General features: G+C 39.2%; 1 protein-coding gene across 1 annotated transcript in view; it reads left to right on the forward strand.

The window, feature by feature from the left end:
- LOC136878693 (protein MTO1 homolog, mitochondrial) overlaps positions 1-20810 on the forward strand; it is a 64492-nt gene that overhangs the window by 42791 nt on the left and 891 nt on the right. The window contains exons 11-12 of the mRNA XM_067152116.2: positions 7500-7721; positions 13079-13139. Of these exons, the coding sequence (XP_067008217.2) occupies positions 7500-7721; positions 13079-13139 (283 nt within the window). The remainder of the gene's footprint in view (positions 1-7499; positions 7722-13078; positions 13140-20810) is intronic.

A 20810-nucleotide genomic window follows, 5' to 3' on the forward strand; every position in this document is an offset into this window, starting at 1 on the left:
ATTACCTTATTTACTCACATATAAGACCCTTCAGCAACATAATTCGTCAATAAAGAACAAGTATTCTGTCTCATAGTGCTAAAATAACTATGCAAATTCATATTTCAAATGTTAATCAGACAACTACGACAATGCCATAACTTCCTTTTGATAGTGATCTGTGTTTCATGTAATAGCCTGCTGTTAATTGAGATGGGGGTTTGTGTTGTTGTTATTTTTAAAATTATGGAGTCATATTACCAAAAAAAGAAAATAGTGGAGTTTCACTGCAGTTTTGTCCGGCTCCATGGCTAAGTGGTTAGTGTGCTGGCCGTGGGGTTGGGAGTTTTAACCACAATTGGTTAATTCCCCTGGCACAGGGACAAGTGTATGTGCCGTCTTCATCGTCATTTCATCCAAATCACGACGTGCAGGTCGCCCACGGGAGTCAAACCAAAAGACCTGCACCAGGCCTCTCCGGAGGCCACACGGCATTATTACTACAGTTTTTAAATTAAAAGTCGTGCCTTTTGCAAAAGAAAAAAAAAACAAGAGCAGCCAGAGGACTTAATGTGAGCTAGCATAATCAGACATTGACACAGTCAAAAAAAAACTGAAAGCAACAAATAAAAATTGACAACAAGTGTGCAGGCTTTTGTGCGAGGAAGGTAAAGAATCTGTGATGGAGACCAATATGCTAGACTTTCTACATTCTTCTTCTTGTTGTTCTTCTACCGTTTTTCCCACACCTGCAAACTGTGGTACACACACACACACATGTGGGTTTTGGCACTGTTTTACAACTGGATGCCCTTCCTGACACCTACCCTATATGGAGAGATGTAATTACTATTGCATGTTTCTATGGTGGTTGGTAGTGTGGTGTGTTGTCTGAATATGAAGAGGAAAGTGTTGGGACAAACACAACCACCCAGTCCCCGAGCCGGAAGATTTAATCAGACGCGATTAAAATCCCCAACCCGACCGGCAATCGAACCCGGGACCCTATGCTAGAGTTTATACTAGATTGAGAAAAATTGTGATTTTGTATACCTAACTCATGATATGATTCAACTAAAAGCGAAGCAACAGTAGACGCACTTCTTTTTCCAATTTTTATAACAAAAATCTAGGGAGCGTCTTTGGTGCTTCAGTACACACTCTGCAACTATGTACTGTGTGTATCACAGCGCAGCCATTATATTCTGATATCACAGCATGTTTAACAGAATATGTAATTTTGATAGTTATGAAGAATGAGACATAATTAACTTATACCTTTGCAGTAGAATTTCTAATTTTGTCAGTTATGTTCGTTTCAAACCCATGGTTATTTACCAAAAGTGTTTGTTTCGGCATCATCCCTAGAAATTGGAGTATATTGAATTTTGATACATCCTGTTTTCAGTGTAGTTGTATTTTGATGTGATGCTGCACCAATACTTAAATTTTGTAATACTGTCCAGCTTTGTTCCATTTATCATGATTGTCAGTTCGTACATGACAGACCTTCTGCACCTTCATCACCACTTACGTATGATTTGGTTTTAATTAGTCCACCTATTCAATACACTCACATGTGATTACAACTATATCTTATTTTCAGTTGTATCCTAATTTTTTTATTTTGGTACTAGTTTCGACCTTTTTAGTCATCAGGAGCCGCTGTAATCATTGGTACATAAAAACATTAAAAACCTGAAACTGTCTAAAGAAAAAAAACCTAGTTAAATGAACACCCATAAAAACACTTTTAAGAACACTTCAAATAAGTTTGTGTAGTGATCTTGACAGTGACAATCAGATCGACAGTCATAATTGCAAACTATAACAGTATTGATTTAACATCAGTGCATATAACAGTAAACCCCTGTAATAGGTGTCTATAAACTGAAGTGCAATGATTGTGACGCTACGTATGTCGGACAGACTGGGAGGAATTTTAGTACAAGATATGTAGAACATGTTAATGTCTCAAAATATAATAGTTTTTCGGCCTTAGTCCAACATATGGGGGATGCAAATCATCAATTTACCACTATCGAGCAAGATATGAATACTCTGAGAACCATGGAAAAAGGTGCAATGTTCAATATTTTGCAGAAATATTACATTCACTTAGAACAATATTTTAATCCACACTACAACCTAAATGAAATTACAGAGAAGCCTAACATCCTATTTGATATTATTATACTGGAATAAAGAAAACTGGAATAACAGACCAACTACATTGGTATTATAAATTTACTCATTCGGGACAAATATTTCAGGCTCCCTATGGGAATCAACATCTGATGGCCAGGCAGGCATCAATTTTCGGAAATGAACAAAGTCTCTCACGGTTCATTGGCACTGCCAGTGGCTCCAAATAGCCTACACAGTGGCCTCCACAGTATGCACTAGCCATGCATCTTAGTGAGTGTGCTATTTACCAACTGATGAGACCAATTTAGCACACTGGGGCGAAATGCTAGCAACTAGGAATGAGTTTGCAAATTAGAAACTCAGCTCCCCTCCTTTCAACATCTATGCCATCACGCTACTCAAGGTCTCCACGTTTCCATACTGAACTGGGAAATGTGACATTAATTCAAATTATGATCTTCACAAGACCACATTGTTGGCTTCAAAACCACCTGAATTAAGCCTGTTAATTACCGCAACTTAAGAGAACAAGATTATTCTTCCCACTGATAACATATGAGGCCTTATGATTTATGCACTTCAAGCTGGACTATTCTCTTGTTTATCAAGACTCAACAGCTGGGATACCTTCTCAAAAATGTTATGTTTTACAGTCAGACACACCACATCATTTCAACTGGTTATAATCTAACAGTGACTTTATAGGTGCTGTCATATGTTTTAGATGGTTATACACACCATACCCTTATCATTTTAATGTTACATTTAAAATTTGCCTTAGTTGGTGCATTTAAATGTTGTATATAGATACGCCTTATGTTCTACAAACCTCAAGCTGGACTACTTTCTCGTGTATCATACCCTAACTATTGTTACCTTCTCTGTTTTGATTTCATTGTTTTAACTTTCGACAATTTAGCTTTCAACATTAATCCTTGTATTTGCTGTCTCGTGTTTTATATTTCAACTAGTCATAGTTTAACATTTGTCTTGTAGGTGGCTATCATGTGTTATATATTGCTATTCAATAAGTTGCATTTTGCTCAATTGATTTGTTGGCTGATGATGACACGCAATGAGCGTCGAAACTAGTACCAACCTTCTCTAGACGTTATGTGATATATATTCACATCAATAAACATTCATGGTATTGAAAAGGTGGACCTTTTAACATTTTAATTTAATGTAGGAATGAGTTTGCTGGAAAATTTATAATGTCCAATAATGGACCAACTACAATTGGTATTATAGGGGTATTTCAGTCGCCTTGACAAAGAATACTGTAATGTATTTGAAATGTCGGCAAACTGTACGGAATGTACAGAAGACAACAACATGGTTCAACCCAAAAGAAGGACTAAATAAACCATTGCAAAGATTGGCTTGGGACTGACTCTCCCTGTAGCTGTAGGCCGACACGCAACCGTGCTCTGGGGCAAATCCTTACCCAGGCCTGCACGCAACTTGGCCAGGAACACTAATTTAAATTTCTTATGCTGGGAGTTACGAACGTACTAAAGAGTGACATAAATGTGTTATCCAGCATGTATTTAATGAGAGATGGCCTAGGACTTTTGAATAATGGCATAATAACCATGGAAATGCATTAGAGAGGGATGGCTTAACCAGTTTAGGATGTACTCATTACAGAACCTTTCTTACGAAACAAAGCACCCTATGTAAATATTTTCAGGAATTCTTTATTTTTACTGCTACTGTTTCAGACTGAATGTCATCTGTTTTAAGCCCTGAGTTATTATCATTCAGTATTAATATAGTACAGGTGTATGCCCCACAGACTGGCTATAACGAAGAGGAAAAAGAACAATTCCGAACTGATTTAGAAGAAGCTATAGAAAGAGAGGTAAATATCATAGTAATGGGAGATCTAAATGCTCAAGTTGGATCAGACAGGCTTGGATATGAAAATGTACTAGGTTCACATGGTTATGGAGACAGGAACCCAGAAGGAGAACGTCTTCTAGATCTGTGTGTAAGGAATGGCTTGAGAATAAACAAGAGTTGGTTTCAGAAGCAGCTAAGTCATAAACTAACAACATACAGTTGGAATGGAGATACTAAAACTCTGATAGATTATTTTATATCAGACAGTGCAGCAGGAAAGACCATATGTGATGTCAGAGTTATACCAAGTGAAAGCCTGGACAGTGACCACAGACTTCTCCTCACAACAATAAAGCACATTGAAATTTATAGACCTCAGAAATACAGGAAACCAAAAATCAAGACATGGGAGCTAAAGAAGGCAGAGAAACAAGCTGAATACACCAAAAAGTGACCAATAAATTACCATCAGATGCATTACAAGAAGGCAACATCGAGTGGACTAGATTCAAAGAAAGCATTGTCGGAGCTGCAGTAGAAGTTTGTGGTAAAACTAATATCAAAATGAAGGCAAAAGAAACTCCTTGGTGGAACGATCGGGTGAAGATTGCTGTGAAAGCGAAAAATGAAACCAGGAAAGCCAGAGACAAAGAAATGCAAAAAGGAAGTCAAAGGAATGAATCTAGAGTAAACGAACTGCAGCAGAAATACAGAGATCAGAAGCTATGAGTAAAGAAAATTGTGGCCGAAGAAAAACAGAAAGCTTGGACTGATTTCACAGATAAACTAGAGCAAGACAGCAAAGCTAATTCTAAACTACTTTACCGAACAATACGAAATATAAGAAGAGACAATGAATACATAACAGCAATAGAGGAACCAGATGGTAACATAGTTAAAGAAGAGACAGAAATAAGGAAGATCATGAAATCCTATTTTGATAATTTATACAACAGTACTGGGAAAGACTCCAATGATGTAACCACGCAGGTCAGTTTAAGCTGCAATGATGAGCCTGACCAAGAGAGCCCGTCAACATGGAAGGAAGTATAGACGGCCCTTAATAGTATGCCCAAAGAAAGATCAACAGGATTTGATGAAGTCAGTGCAGATATGATCAAAGCAACTGGTGCAATAGGAATACAGTGGCTTCATATAGTAATTAATGCAATATGGAAGGATAGGAAAGTCCCAGATGATTGGAAAAAGGGAATAATAATACCTCTCTTCAAAAAAGGAAGCCGGAAGAAATGTAGCAATTATAGAGGGATCACTTTATTGTCTCATGGTTTGAAAATATTTGAGAAAATACTTGAAAAAAGTCTAAGGAAAATAATAGAACCACACTACAGGAAGAACAATATGGATTCAGAGAACACCGATCAACTACCGATCTCATATTTGCACTTAGAATACTGTTAGAAAAGCATTAGGAGAAGGGCAGAGACTTAATACTAGTGTTTTTGGATCTCGAAAAAGCATTTGATAGTGTTCCAAGGAAGACTGTATGGGTTTGCTTAACCCTGACAGTAACACCATACGTTTTTCTGACGTGTTGTGCGAATGAATCCCATCTATTCCTCTTAAGGAGGGGAGAGTTATTCCCCTCCACCACCTCTATTCCTTGTTCATTCCATCTGGTAACTTTAATGTAACTTTAAATAATAGGCTTTGAGTGACACGTCTTCGAAACGTGTGGTGTAACTAAAGCGATATTTATAGACGTGTTACTGTCAGGGTTAAGAAAGAAAAATGTACCCAAAGGGCTTATCCAGAAAGTTAAAATGCTTTACGAAGACTGCTGCAGTTGCGTACAGATAGGAAACGATAATTCTGATTGGTTCCAAACCACTAAAGGAGTGCAACAAGGCAGTACCCTTTCACCCTTACTTTTTATCACTGTCATGGATGAAGTCATGAAAGAAATTAAGCAGAAGAACAATATGGACATTAATGCATTTGCATTTGCAGATGATGTAGTAATTTGGGGAAATACAGAGAAGGAAGTCCAAGAGAGGCTGAACACCTGGAATGAACATTTGAAAGCACATGGATTAACAATAAATAAATGGAAAACTGTTACTATGTCTGTCAACAGGCAGAAGAAGAAAGGAAAAATAATGCTGGAAGGTACACAGCTGGAAACAGTAGACCAATATAAATATCTTGGGTGCATCATTTCAAGTGATAACAGAATACAGCACGAGATTAACAACTGCATTCAAAAATCAGCTCAGTTTTACCATCAAGTTCGGAACCTCCTCTGGAACGAACAAGTTCCCTTAAGATCAAAGCAGATTCTATTCCAATCATACTTTACCCCCATAATAACATATGGCCTAGAAAGCTGCACAATAACTCAACAAGTGGATAGCAAACTACAAGCCGCACAAATGAAGTTCCTACGAACTATGGTACAGAAGACAAAAAGGGACAGGGTAAGGAATGAAAGAATAAGGGAGGAAGCTGGTGTGTACCCATCCCTGAATGAAAAAGTGACAAGGGCCCATTTGAAATGGTTTGGACATGTCAAACGAATGGACGATAGAAGGACAGCAAAACAATGGCTACACACAGTTGTGGCCGGAAAACGACCGGTAGGAAGACCTAGGAAGAGATGGCTGGACCAAGTGAAAGAGGACATAGGAACAAGAGGAGTCAGCTGGGATGTTGTCTTGAGAGAAGAGTGGTACATGGACACACAGAAGTGGAGAGTGCTCGTAAACCACACCCGGGCAACTGGAGTGGAAAACTGATGATGATTAATATAGAAATATTTCTTTTACATCTTAACCCATTGGCTGCTGCCTGATGCACATGTGTGTCATTGTATATGATCCTGTTTTGCTTGTCTTTACTAATCGGCACTGTGATTGGGCTTTGTTCTTCTGTGACGACACTCAGACTGAGGTCAGAGTTATGTGTTTGGGTTATTGGTTCGTGACCTGTTGCTTTCAAACATGGTGTCATAATGGATGAAAGTGGCAATAAATCCACTGGTCTTTCAAGTTCAAAAGACAAATCAATGAGAAAGATGTCATGTGTGCCACAAAAAGGGGAAAAGAACTGACTGCATTTATTTTTGTGCTCAATTCCCTGAAAATTCTGCACTATGCTTAGAGCATTGCTTTAGGATTTACCACTAGCGCTATACATGATGCGAATGACTACAATAATATTCACTACTGCATCAAAAATCAGTTACTGAATGATGTTTCTGATGTGGTTGATTGTGCAATGCAGTGTAAATGTGCTGGATTAATAACACATCGATGATGCATATGTGCGTGTACCGGCACCTAGGATATTGTATTGTTCATCAGTGCATCATCGATGATTTTTCATTTGCATGTGTAAAAAATTCATTTGTAATATTGAACTAGTAATTTGTGACTAATAGAAAGAAAAGAAAAAAGCATATTGGCTCCTGGGGTGATTCATACGTTTAACTAAGGTGGCAGTGAACATGTTAATGCATTCTTATTTCCAGTTCTCTGCAAATTTTTATTTCTTGTTTATTATTTCAGTGCTTTTGAAATGCTAGCCATTCCAAATGATATGGTAACTGTGGAGAAGCTTGCCAGAGCATTACCTGAAGTATATGGTCATCTAATGGAGGATACTTCTCTATGTCAGCGGTTAAAGATAGAAGCTGTGTATGAAGCAGCTACTGCAGAGCAGCAGGAGGAGGTGGAGGAAGTACAGAGAGATGAGGCTCTTGTAATTCCTGGACATATCGACTACACAGCGTAAATATCATGAATGTACTTTCTTATACTGATAACGATTTTGTTATGACAGTGGAAATTGAAAGGATTGTTCCTCCTAATCAACACACTAATATTTTTAAAGAATTATCTTTAAATTAGAACTAGTTTTGACCTTTTATCATTGGGCCATCTTCAGATGTAGAGATAAACTTACAGGTAATCTAAAAACAAACACAAAGACATCACAAATGATACTCATTGCAAATATTTATGAAGGCCTCATGGACGTGTCTAAACCTGTGTTTAAATTTTTTCTGTAATTTGTGATGTCTTTTTATATGTTTGTTAAACAACCTTTTTAATGTGGGGTATTTTTTTTTTTAGATTACCTATAAGTTTGTCTATACAGCAAAGATGGTCCAATCATGGAGGTCAAAACTAGTTCTGATTCAAAGATAATTCTTTTAAAAATATTATTGTGTTGATTAGGAGGAACAATCCTTTCAATTTCTATTTCATTGTGAATCATCAACATGGAGATGAAACTAATTACGTCAAAGATTTTGTTGTCCTGACAATGGCAGCTCTTGTCGTTAATAACATGATGCTATTTTTACTGTTACTGGTTATTGTGGAATTTATAGTAATATTTTGGTCTTTGATTGGGACTTCAAAATACAATGCCAGTATTTTCCTATTGAGAGTATGAGTGGATGTTGGTCCGACTCCTTGGCTGAAATGTTAACATGCTGGTCTTTGGTTGAGAAGTCCCTGCATTCTCCCTGTCAGGCTGGTATGATACTAACTGCATATAGCTGATTCCTCTGGCTTGGGGACTGGGTGTTTTGTTCCTCATAACGTACACCTCTTGATCTACACAACACATCACACTACCAACCACCACAGGAACACGCAATAGTTTAGGATTGGCGTCAGGAGGGAGGAAGTAGTAGTAGTAGTAATATCGGGCGAGTTGGCCGTGCGATTGGGGGCGCGGAGCTGTGAGCTTGCATTTGGGAGATAATGGGTTCAAACCCCACTGTCGGCAGCACTGAAGATGGTTTTCCATAGTTTCCAATTTTCACATAAGGCAAATGCTGGAGCTGTACCTTAATTAAGACCACGGCTGCTCCCTTCCCAGTCCCAGCCCTTGCCTATCCCATCGTCACCACAAGACCTATCTGTATTGTAGTAGTATGAGTGGGTGTTACTTAGATCATTAGCTCTCTGAATGGGGAAGGTTGGGGTGGGGGGTGATAGCCGAGTGACATCATCACTGGTTTCTCACGAAGGCGGCTGTGAGTCAGTTTTCGGCCATTGCAAATGGGATTTTAAAAAAGATGATTCCTGTTCTCTTAGTTCAGAATCCATGTAAAACTACAAGCTTAGTTGCCGTAGCTGTCAGAATAGATGTTATTTAAATATTGAATCCCCAGCTTTCTATTTCAACTATCCGTTTTTCCTGCTAGTCAACGTCATTGTAGTAAATGTTTAAATCAGTGCTCTTGGCAGAGAAACAGCTGCCGAAGTGGATCCAAGGTCTGTGTCATAATATCTCAGTGGACTTCTTATGCAAAAAGGTATTTAAAATGTGTGTTCTACAATAACAAAAGCACTTGGAAAAACTGGTGGCTATGTGTGTGTTTGAAACAACTAATAAAGTGTTGCTCGTTTGGATGACATCATCATCATCCATTTCCCTCATCCAGCTCCCGCTGGGTTGGGATGTTTATGGCACCTTTCCATCTTCCTCTATCCGACCACCATTGTTTCTTCTTGAGTGTGTTGCAATCCAGGTTTCTTCTAATTACACTATTCTTGATCGTTTCCAACCATTTTAATATGGATTTCTTCTTGCCCTCCCTCAAGTAGCCATGGACACCTGTTTATTCATGATATATGCACCTACAAAATTGCCATTTACAGATGAGTTTGGTCCAATTAAAGTTGCGAAAAGTGTTTTATGTTATTTTTTGATGAAGATTTGGTGGACATTAATGTGAGAAAGAGAAATAGTTTTGCAGCAAGTGTAATAAAGTGCTTCAAAACATTCCACATTCAGCTGTATTTCTAAGAGGGTGAGTTATTCAGTTGGATTAATTCATTTCCCGGTCATTAAATATTTATAATATTTTGGTTGTTTTGCTGGCACATTATGTGGACAAGAACTGCACAAAATGTGAACAAGATTGTCTATTGTCCTACTGTAAATGCTTTGCATAGAAAATAATATATTATTATTATTATTATTATTATTATTATTATTATTATTATTATTATTATTATTATTATTATTATTATTATTATTATTATTATTATATTCTTCTTGTCCATTTCACCCTCTTTGGGGTACAATAGATCTATTAATGGTTAGTGAGTCGTGTTTTCCTGTCCTCCCAGTACTTTTTCATCATTTCAGATCTTGTCTTCCTCTCTTCTTCAGAAATTCTGTATAGTCGTTTGGGCTTGAAACCTTGAAACCTCTTTATTTTATCCTTGGTTATTTTCTTTGCAGATCCATCTACAAGCATCTCTTCTGTAATTTGGAATAGTCAAAGTTTCTTTTAGTTATCCTTTTTGGGTCCATTCTTAGGATGTGGCCATAGAAGTCAATTCTCCTTTTCCTTATTGTGTCTGAAATCCTTTCTGTTTTCCTATACAGGGTTTCATTGCTGATGTGTGAAAGTTCGTTATTATGGAACTTGGGGCCTAGAATTTTTCGTAGAATACTCCTTTCCTTTATCTCCAACTTTTCCATTGGACCATATGTAGTTATAGACAGCGTTTCTGCAGCATAAAGGGCTTCAGGCTTGACTACTTTATTATAATGTATGATCTTGGAATTCCAGGAGAGGGAGTTTTTGTTATAGGTGTCTTTCGTAAGCTGGAAAGCTGTTTCTATTTTGGCTTGTCAAGATTCCATTGCTTTCTTCTCAAGACCATTCCAACTGATACATTCACCAAGGTAGTTGAAATCCGTGACAATCTCTCTTGTTTTGCTCCCCTGCTTTCAAATATTTTGGAGGATTTTTAATGTTGGTTATTATTTTGGTCTTTCCAGAGGTGATTTTCAGACCTATCTTCTCTGCTTGCTTCAGCAGTTGGAAGGACTGCTCCTTGGCTTCCTTCCACATCTCAGCTAGTAAGGCCATGTCGTCTGCGAAAGCTAAACATTTGATCTTGATACCCTTGTTTACCGATACCAATCTAATTCCACCACTGTTTATCTTATCCCATTCTCTGACTACCTTCTCCATGGCACAATTGAACAGTATGGAGGACAGTCCAAAACCCTGTCGGACACTAGTTTTGATCTCACAAGGAGCCGACAATCCTCCCATGAATTTGACTTTGGAAAATGTATTAGTGAGAGTATTATTATTATTATTATTATTATTATTATTATTATTATTATTATTATTATTATTATTATTATTATTATTATTATTGTGTTATTATTTTATTATTATGATTATATGGTCTCAGCAGTCATTTTTATTTGACGCCATGTGGCTACTTGCTCGTCAATTTTGATGTTCAGTTTTACTCTAGACCTGCTAGATGGCAGAGTAAACTAAATCTCTCTTGGGCGTCTACGGCTGAGTTTTAATGAATTTTGTCGGGTAAACACCAAATGTGTCACCAGAGATCATTTACATGCTAACATCATATGATATGAAGTGTCTTTTTTTCTGTCCTTTGAAAATCTGACTACCTCTGCCTGATTTGAACCTACTGTCTTGGAATCCAGAGGCCGACACTACCACTGATCCACAGATTGAAAGAGTAGTTAAGGATATATTGCAATGTTTGTATTAGCATGTAAAATTGTGGTAGCTTGATAGAATTAATTACCACTGTAGGGGTGCTGCACAGTTAATGAATGTTACCAGCTTGAAGGGTGAAGTATAATAAAATTGTATATTTATTTTAAATTGATATATGTTCAAACATAACTTCTTCTTCTTCTATTATTATTATTATTATTATTATTATTATTATTATTATTATTATTATTATTATTATTATTATTATTATTATTCTACTTTTCCCCACACCTGTGGAGTTGTGGTTGCGCACTGCACAGCGTATGTGGATTTGGCCCTGTATTACAGCCAGATATCCCTAATACCAACCCTATGTAGAGGGATGTATTCAAAATTTCACGTTTCTGTGGTGGTTGGTAGTGTGATGTGTTGTCTGAATATGAAGAGGAGAGTGTTGGGACAAACATAAACTCACAGTCCCCAAGCCAGAAGAATTAATCAGAAGCAATTAAAATCCCTGACCTGGCCAGAAATCTAACCCGGGACCCTCTGAACTTAAGGGCAGTATGCTGATTATTTAGCCAAGGAGTCTGACATCCCCCCCTGTGCCGCAACAGCCCCGAAAGGGCATGGTCTCCGCTGCTCAGCCCGAGGGCCTGCAGATAATGAGGTGTCGTGTGGTCAGCATGACAGATCCTCTTAGCCATTATTCTTGGCTTTTTAAACCGGGATCGTCATCTCACTGTCATGTAGCTCCTCATTTGTAAATACATAGGCTGAGTGGACCTGGAACCAGCCCTCAGATCCAGGTAAAAATGCCTGGCCTGGCCGGGAATCGAACTCGGGGCCTCCAGGTAAGAGGCAGGCACGCTACCCGTACACCGCGGGGTCGGCTAAGGAGTTTGACATGCTAAAGCATAACTGAGAAAAAAACAATTTGTATTGATGCAAAATCAGAATAATGAAAAGAAGTCAGGTTCACGGGTCAGTGACACCGTTGAAAAATCATAGAACATAGCTGAACATTTTGTTCTGTCATTTGTGTTCTTCTGTCACAAGTAAATTGTGTTAACTGAATATCTTTCAACACTTACACTTTTAGTAGAATCCCAAACAGAGCTGCTTGAGCATGTTTGTTTATACATACTGTGGACATTTATGCATAATTTAGTGCAGCCAACAATATTTGCAAGCAGTCCAGGGGTGTAAAATCTCCTTCGTTAATTTTTCAGAAGAAAAATAAAAAAGCATAAAGAAAGTTTTATCCAAAGAAAAAATTGTTTTGCAATTGTTTTTGCTTTTTAGTAAATTTAATATTTTATTGTGTTTTTAAAACCCAATAAGAAGTGGCTTACAGGCCGTGAAAAATTTAAGTATTTAAGTACAAGCTTTTATGAGCATGTTGCATCATGTTACTAATGCAGAAAATCTCCACCCGTAGTAATAACTCTAGACTTTTAGTTGGACAAGATGTTTGCAGAAAAACACTTTTCATTATTATTATTATTATTATTATTATTATTATTATTATTATTATTATTATTATAAGATTTTTCTGTTGTTATAACCTTTGTTTTTTATGGCTGTGCTTTAAAATTGTGTATACAATGTATCTTTTCTTCATTGCAGAAAATCTCTGTGCTTGTCCTTTGAAGAGCAAGAGAAACTAATGGCTGTTCGACCTCAAACGGTACAGTATGATCATTATCATCCTCCTCTTTCACATACTAGATTTCATCATTTCTATTTTCCCAGATTTCTTCAACCTCTTGTAATGTAAGTGGGAATGTGTCTGGCTGGAGTCAGTCCTGTCGAGATTTCCCCATTGCATTTAGTATTTTTGTACATATTGGACTATTGATTTAATTCTTAGTTCTTTGAAAATGTCATCAGATTTTTACAATTAAATAATAAGTAACCAGCAGTCCTCCTCATGAAACTTACTTCTGCCTCTATCAATTTCCTTTCATCTTCCTTGATGGCCCTTGCTTCGCTTCTGTGGATAGAAAGTGGCTTAGTTTCGTTGTCTCGGAGCCTATTATGTTGCTGAACATTCTCAGTGCCAGGTCGAATTGATAGTGTTCAGGTTTCAAACCACAAACTCCATGGCACTACAGCCGTGACGAGCCTTGGCCTACCAAGCGACCACTGCTCAGCCCAATAGCCTGCAGATTGTGAGGTGACGCATGGTCAGTGTGACAAATCCTCTCAGCCATTTGACCGGGGTCGCCCTCTCACTGTCAGATAGCTCCTCAGTTTTAATCGTGTAGGCTGAGTGGACGTCAAACCAACCCTCAGATCGAAGTAAATACCCCTGACCTGGAATTGAACCCAGGGTGTTGGGCTAGAGGCAGCTTTCAGGCTTCTCAAGGTTCAAATTAGTGCTGGCTACCGAGTATGTTTCGATGCAGCGTATTGATTCAACAACTGTCATAGTGAATCGAATCACAGATACACCGAGCTCGCAGTACAAATTTCAGCAAACAGTGGCACACTTGCAGATCAGTGAATAAGACACAGAACACAATTCATTACTGAAACAGTGGTCATTGACTATTGCTATGGTCGAGACATGAAGAATTGTGGCTCACTTGAAGAATCTTGGCTACTGATTTGTAGCTTTCATCCAATAATTTAATCCCGTACTATGTCTTTCTCGTGAATATGTGGCTCAGCGTAACATGCAATGAACTAGGCTAGCGAGTGAGTCTCCCACAGCTAGGGTTTGCCAGGTTTTAGAAATGCCAATAAGGGACATCTGATGTCGACACGACATACCAACACTTGCTCAAGAAAACAATGAGATATAGTTTACTGTACTAGGTATAATTACATTGTAAGCACAAACTGTATCACAGTATTTTTCTGTTTCATTTTGTACATAGAACCTCCGTGACTCAGGTGGCAGCGCGCCGGCCTCTCACCGCTGGGTTCCGTGGTTCAAATCCTGGTCACTCCATGTGAGATTTGTGCTGGACAAAGTGGAGGCAGGACAGGTTTTTCTCTGGGTACTCCGGTTTTTCCCTGTCATAATTCATTCCAGCAACACTCTCCAATATCATTTCATTTCATCTGTCAGTGATTAATCATGGCCCCAGAGGAGTGGGACAGGCTTCGGCAGCCAGCACAATTCCTATCCTCGCCACTAGATGGGGGCTTTATTCATTCCATTCCTGACCCGGTCGAATGACTGGAAACATGCTGTGGAAAAAAAAATTGAAATTGAAAGAATGCAGGGTTTCGTTAATAGTTGCGTTAAACATAAACCAGAGCCTCTGTGTCTTGCTCTTGCGAGTCTCAAGCTTGTGATCGGTGCTGGGGGTTTGCTCGCCTCCTGCACATTTTGATCTTAGCGCAGAATCGAAAGATGAATAATAATGATCTGAAATGCAAGATCCGTAAATGTTACTGTAAATAGGTCATTTTATCCATGACAGAAGTGAGATGTTTAAATATGGGAAAAAAAGGCCACCCCGTAAGCTGTTAAAACGGGACAGTACTTATGACCTTCAAATACAGGATACCTGGCAACCCTACTCGCAGCTCGTGTAGTGGCCTACAATATCAAGAATGGAGCAGTATCAACATTATCAGAGTATGGCCAGTTCTCATTCGTCTCATCATTTGGCAATCTACTGTATCCATTATTGTTGTTAAGGTACTTTTTGTCCTTGGGCAACCTGCAGCTGTTGCAGGAAGATTGTATAATAACATGCGTTCCAAATGATGCTTTCCTCGGCAGGCTAGTGAGAATGAGCGATAATAGGGGGCAAGTTATCCAGCTCTGACCCTGAAATTAAACCAAACCCCATGGCACTACAGCCCTTGAAGTGCCCTGGCCTGCCAAGCAACCGCTGCTCAGCCCAAAGGCCTGCAGATTACGAGGTGTTGTGTGGTCAGCACGACGAATCCTCTCAGCCGTTATTCTTGGCTTTCTAGACCGGGGCCGCTATCTCACCGTCAGATAGCTCCTCAGTTCTGATCACGTAGGCTGAGTGGACCTCGAACCAGCCCTCAGGTCCAGGTTACAATCCCTGACCCCTGGCCAGGAATTGAACCCGGGGCCTCCGGGTAAAAGGCAGGCACGTTACCTTTACACCACGGGGCTGGCGACACTGAGGATTTAACTGCTCACAAATAGTTATATGGCGATTGTCCTCCACTTCATGTCCGGTGAAGGTCTTTTCATGCATCATCATGGCTAGGGGACGGATGCTAATGATGTTAAAAAAATCATTGTAAAGTAATCAATAAAATAAATAATCATCATCATCATCATTTCCCTTTATCCAGCTGTAGCCGGGTAGGGGAAAATATGGTTCCTCTCCACTTTCTTCGGTCTTTCCACCACTCCTCCTCCAACACTGTGTCCCAGTCCAGGTTTCTTTCTATAATGCTGCGTTGGATGGTATCCTTCCATCTCAATCGTGGTCATCCACGGCCTCTCACGGCAGGTAGCAGGTAGGGACCCTCTTCGGAGGCAGCCCTACCCAGGGAGTGGCGCCCCTGCCTATGTGAGTCCCAGAGCACACTGACCCGGTGTGTAACATCTGGTATGGGTCCCAGCTCAGGGTTATGAGTGAAGACCTCAACGGCATCTATGGCGGAGAAGGTGGACTTCGGTACGGCGGAGATGGCAGAAGGGGCATACCCGTAGTGTCTGTACTCCAGAGGAGCGGCTACGAAAGGCGTCTGTCTCTATGTTAGGGGCGGCCTAATTTTGAACCTGGCAGTAGGTATAAAATGCCTTTGAGTGTCGCGAGCCCATCGTAACAATAGCCTATATGGACTAAGCAGATATGATGCCTCGGAAAAATAAATAATATAAATATAAATATAAAATAAGATAGCCTTAAAAAAATGGGAAAAAAAGCTTTAAAATATGTAAAAAATGACTTCAAAATATTTTATCAATTTGAATTCTGGCGACTGTGTAACATTGGTTTTATTCACTGCACAGCTCTTGCTTTTACAGAAATAATTACCTCCTAATTTACATGGTAAGGTAAGGGTTGTTCTGCCCGAAGGCAGGTCCGAACCTCCGCAGAGGTGTTCCTGAGCCGGAGTTTACGTGCGGTAGGGTGGCCAGTTCCTTTCCGCTCCTCCATTCCCTTACCCCCCACCAACAGCGCGTGGCAACCCATCCAACTCCTGACCACGCCCAATGTTGCTTAACTTCGGTGATCTCACGGGATCCGGTGTTTCAACACGGCTACGGCCGTTGGCAATTTACATGGAAGTGTATATAAAAATGGACATATGATTTGGTGGATGTAGCGCAAGCACTTCACCCCCAAAGAACTTGGAAACACTTGTTGTGCTTTGTAGTCATTACAAATTTCCTGTTTTTCTTGTTTAATGTGCTGTTGTATAACAAATTTCTTCTTGCACAATTTACAAAGCAAAATTCGCCTGTTTGTCGTAAATGCGCCTTTTCCACTTCATTCGCTAGCTAAATTAAAAAATGCACTATGTGGAGATTTCTCTTTTCGCATTTTTCTTGCACAGAACTACTTAATGGGATAATTCTGTACTGAAGCAGAAAGTTGTATACAGTAACTTGTTCTGTAACCGTTCTAGTTTCCATTTGTTCATGACCTTGAGGCATGCAGGGTTGAATGACTGGCTGTAGAGGGTCGGATGCAAAGGCTTGTGCATTCCTTGTGCTTGAAACACGTTACGACATGCTTTCTCCTATTGTCAGAGTTCTGTGTTCCTGCACATTTCTTGGAAATACAAGACTCACAGGTATAAATCCTTTCCTTACCCTTTCTTAGTCATCAACAAGTGCTGTCAATTTGGTTGTTCATGTAAGATATTTAGCAAATTTAACCATTCATTCATATGCTAAAGGCAAGGCCTTGTTGCTGCAAACACATTTGTCTCTCGTCTGCTGCTGGCTGGGCTGAGTGGCTCAGTCCGGTGGTATTTGAAGGTGCTCAAATATGTCAGCCTTGTGTCGATAGATTTACTGGCATGTAAAAGAACTCCTGCGAGACTAAATCCCAGCACCCCGGCGTCTCCGAAAACCGTAAAAGTAGTTAGTGGGACGTAAAGCAAATAACATTATTATTATTATCTCCTCTGCTGAGTGTTTCAGGTCAACATATTTTTTTTCAAATTCAGCCTGTCCATCACGGAATCCAGATTCTTCTTCCTCGGCCTTCCTCTTCCCTTCTTACCCAGAACTTTTCCTTCCGGCATAGTCGTGAAGAATGTGTTATGTTGAAGTGTGTGGCCAAGGAATTTAGTTTTCCTCTTTTCTACAGTGTTGATAAATTCCCGTGTTTTATCTATTTTCGTAAGGACCCTATTGTTGGACTTTTTCTCTGAGCACCTTATTTTCATCATCCTCTTCCATATCCACATTTCCATTGCTTCCGGGCATTTTATATCCTGTTTTGCTAAGACCCATGTTTCGCAACCATACAACAAAACACTCCCCACAGACATTTTGGTAAATTCTTTCCTAATTTTAATGTTAATGTTCCTGCTTGTCAGAAGCTGTTTCTTGTTACTGAAGGCTTGTTTAGCTAGAGCAATCGTCCTCCTGATTTCTGTGGTGCACCCATTGTGCTGAGTGATAATGCTTCCAAAGTAGCAAAATTGACTTACTTGTTGTACAGTTTCATCACCTGTCTTAATGTTTATTGGTATCTCCTCAGCTGATTTCTTGACAACTAATACTTTTGTTTTCTAGGTGTTTAGTTTCAATTTTGATTTTTTTAGTGTTTATGTTAAAATTCGTAGCATTTTACTCATTTCCCTCTTTGAATCTGCAATTCATGCAATGTCAGTGGTAAACATTGTACAGTATATTTCTTCTCCGTTAATTCCTTTGTTTTTGTTTTTTTTTTTGCTTAAGTTTTGATATGGCCTCCTCAATGAAAATGAATAAAAATGGAGATAGTGCACAACCTTGTCTCACTCCCCTTCTAATGGATGCGATCCTAACATTACCATTGATTTCTATTGTCGTGCTTTGATTTTTGTTATGATGATTATTGTTGTTTAAAGGAGCCTAACAGCTAGGTCATTGGCCCCTACTTTGATTTTTGTACAGGAGTAAAATGCGTCCTCTGTCCCTCCAGTCCAGACCTATATTCTTCATGTTCCTAAAGAGCTGTTTCCAGTTTACTTTGTCAAAGGCTTTCTCTATATCCACAAATGCATTGTAGGCTATGTTTTCCTGTTAACACTCAGTCTTCTTTCTAGAATAGTTTTTAATGCTAGAAGAGGTTCTCTTGTTCTTTTCCCTGTAGTAAAACCAAACTGATCCTGCGATGTATATTGTTCAGTTTTTCTTTTAACCATATGTAAGAAAATGTTTAATTTTTTATGTTGTCACTTGTGGACTTTTATCAGTTTTACAATTATGAATACATGCATAGATTTTAAAAAATATTTTAACCCTTTTTAATCATAAAACTATTTTTGTGACTTTGGGTTCAGAGGTCATGAATAAGTGGATTGAAAATGCTTTTGGAATGGATTACTTGTTAGTTTTACTAAAAATAATTAGAAGGGTGTCTAAATATTTAGCTGCCATCCATTCTAGAACACTGCACCTTGTGTGTGAATGGTGGCATTTATTTTTATTTGCAATACAACAAGATTAAAATTCAAATTTCCATTGTTGGAACATCACGAACAATGCAATTTCAGTTTGTATGGATTGGTACAAAGCACTCCAAAGAGCACGGACCAGAGCGCTTTACAGTCTTTCTTGTACTACAATGAGCACAAAGCCTGTTATTACCCCTCACAGGCATATTCTCTCCTACATTGTTGAAACTTAATTTGAGCGCGAAAGACAAAAATACCGTAAAAAGCAAATGTGAGATTATGTTTTACAATTAGAGTAGCGGTATTATTAGTGCAAATATCTTAGCGGTTCAGATCTCATTTCAGAAATACATCAAGTTTCATTCGCAATTTTTTTTTCTTATTATTTGCCTAAGTGAGGGATCCTCCATGGCTCAGGCAGCAGCGCACCGGCCTTTCACCGCTGGGTTGCATGGTTGAAATCCCGGGCACCCCATGTGAGATTTGTGCTGGACAAAGCAGAGGTGGTACAGGTTTTTCTCTGGGTACTCCAGTTTTCCCTGTCATCTTTCATTCCAGCAACACTCTGCAATATCATTTCATTTCATCTGCCGGGCTGAGTGGCTCAGACGGTTAGGGCGCTGGCCATCTGACCCCAACTTGGCAGGTTCGATCCTGGCTCAGTCCGGTGGTATTTGAAGGTGCTCAAATACGTCAGCCTCGTGTCGGTAGATTTACTGGCACGTAAAAGAACTCCTGTGGGACTAAATTCCGGCACTTGGCGTCTCCAAAAACCGTAAAAGAGTAGTTAGTGGGACGTAAACCAAATAACATTATTATTATTTATCATTTCATCTGTCAGCCATTAATCTTTGCCCCAGAGGAGTGTGACAGGCTTCGGCAGCCGGCACAATTCCTATCCTCACCACTAGATGGGGGCTTCATTCATTGCATTCCTGACCTGGTCAAATGATTGGAAACAGGCTGTGGATTTTCATTTCAATTCATATTTGCCTAAGTGTGAATTCACAAAAATGTGGAAGTTTCTACTTTACACAGAATAAAGTAAATGAAAACATAGAACCTGACATTGGAAGACCAACTAAATATTTCAGTAAAATAATAAATGTGCAGTAGATCAGCTTATTTGTGACCTTGGATGAAAAAACCTACAACCTGTTTTCCAGTCATTGACCGGGTCGGGGATGTAATGAATGAATTATATATAGGCTATTTTTACGATGGGGTCGCCACTCCCAAAGTGATGTATATTAATGACTGATAGTTGCTACGAAATGAGAATGGAGAGTGTTGCTGGAATGAAAGATGGCAGGGAAAACCAGAGTACCCGGAGAAAAACCTGTCCCGCCTCTGCTTTGTCCAGCACAAATCTCACATGGAACGACCGGGATTTGAACCACGGTATCCAGCGGTGAGAGGCAGACGTGCTGCCGTCTGAGCCACGGAGGCTCACTGTGACCTTGGATGTTGGGTGATGCGCATGTAAACACAGATCAACACTTCAGTCCCATCCAGCAACGAAACATAGAACGATTGTAGTAAAGAAAATTACTTTTATCAGTAGACACTAAACAGATCTTCATACTCTCCTATAGATTCGTCACAAACTTCTAAATCTCACTATGTCTTCTAACATTGTCACTGGATATTCAGCGTCTTCATTCACCGTAATCTGTAACCAATAAAAGCTAATACGTAGGGTGGCTAAATATTTAGCTACCATCCTATAAAGATGTGAGAAAAATGTATAATTGTTCATGTTGTTGCTTGTGGACCCTTCTAGAAAGTTGAAATA

The sequence above is a fragment of the Anabrus simplex genome, chromosome 8 (assembly GCF_040414725.1).
Source record: "Anabrus simplex isolate iqAnaSimp1 chromosome 8, ASM4041472v1, whole genome shotgun sequence".
In the NCBI taxonomy this organism is placed as follows: Eukaryota; Metazoa; Arthropoda; class Insecta; order Orthoptera; family Tettigoniidae; genus Anabrus; species Anabrus simplex.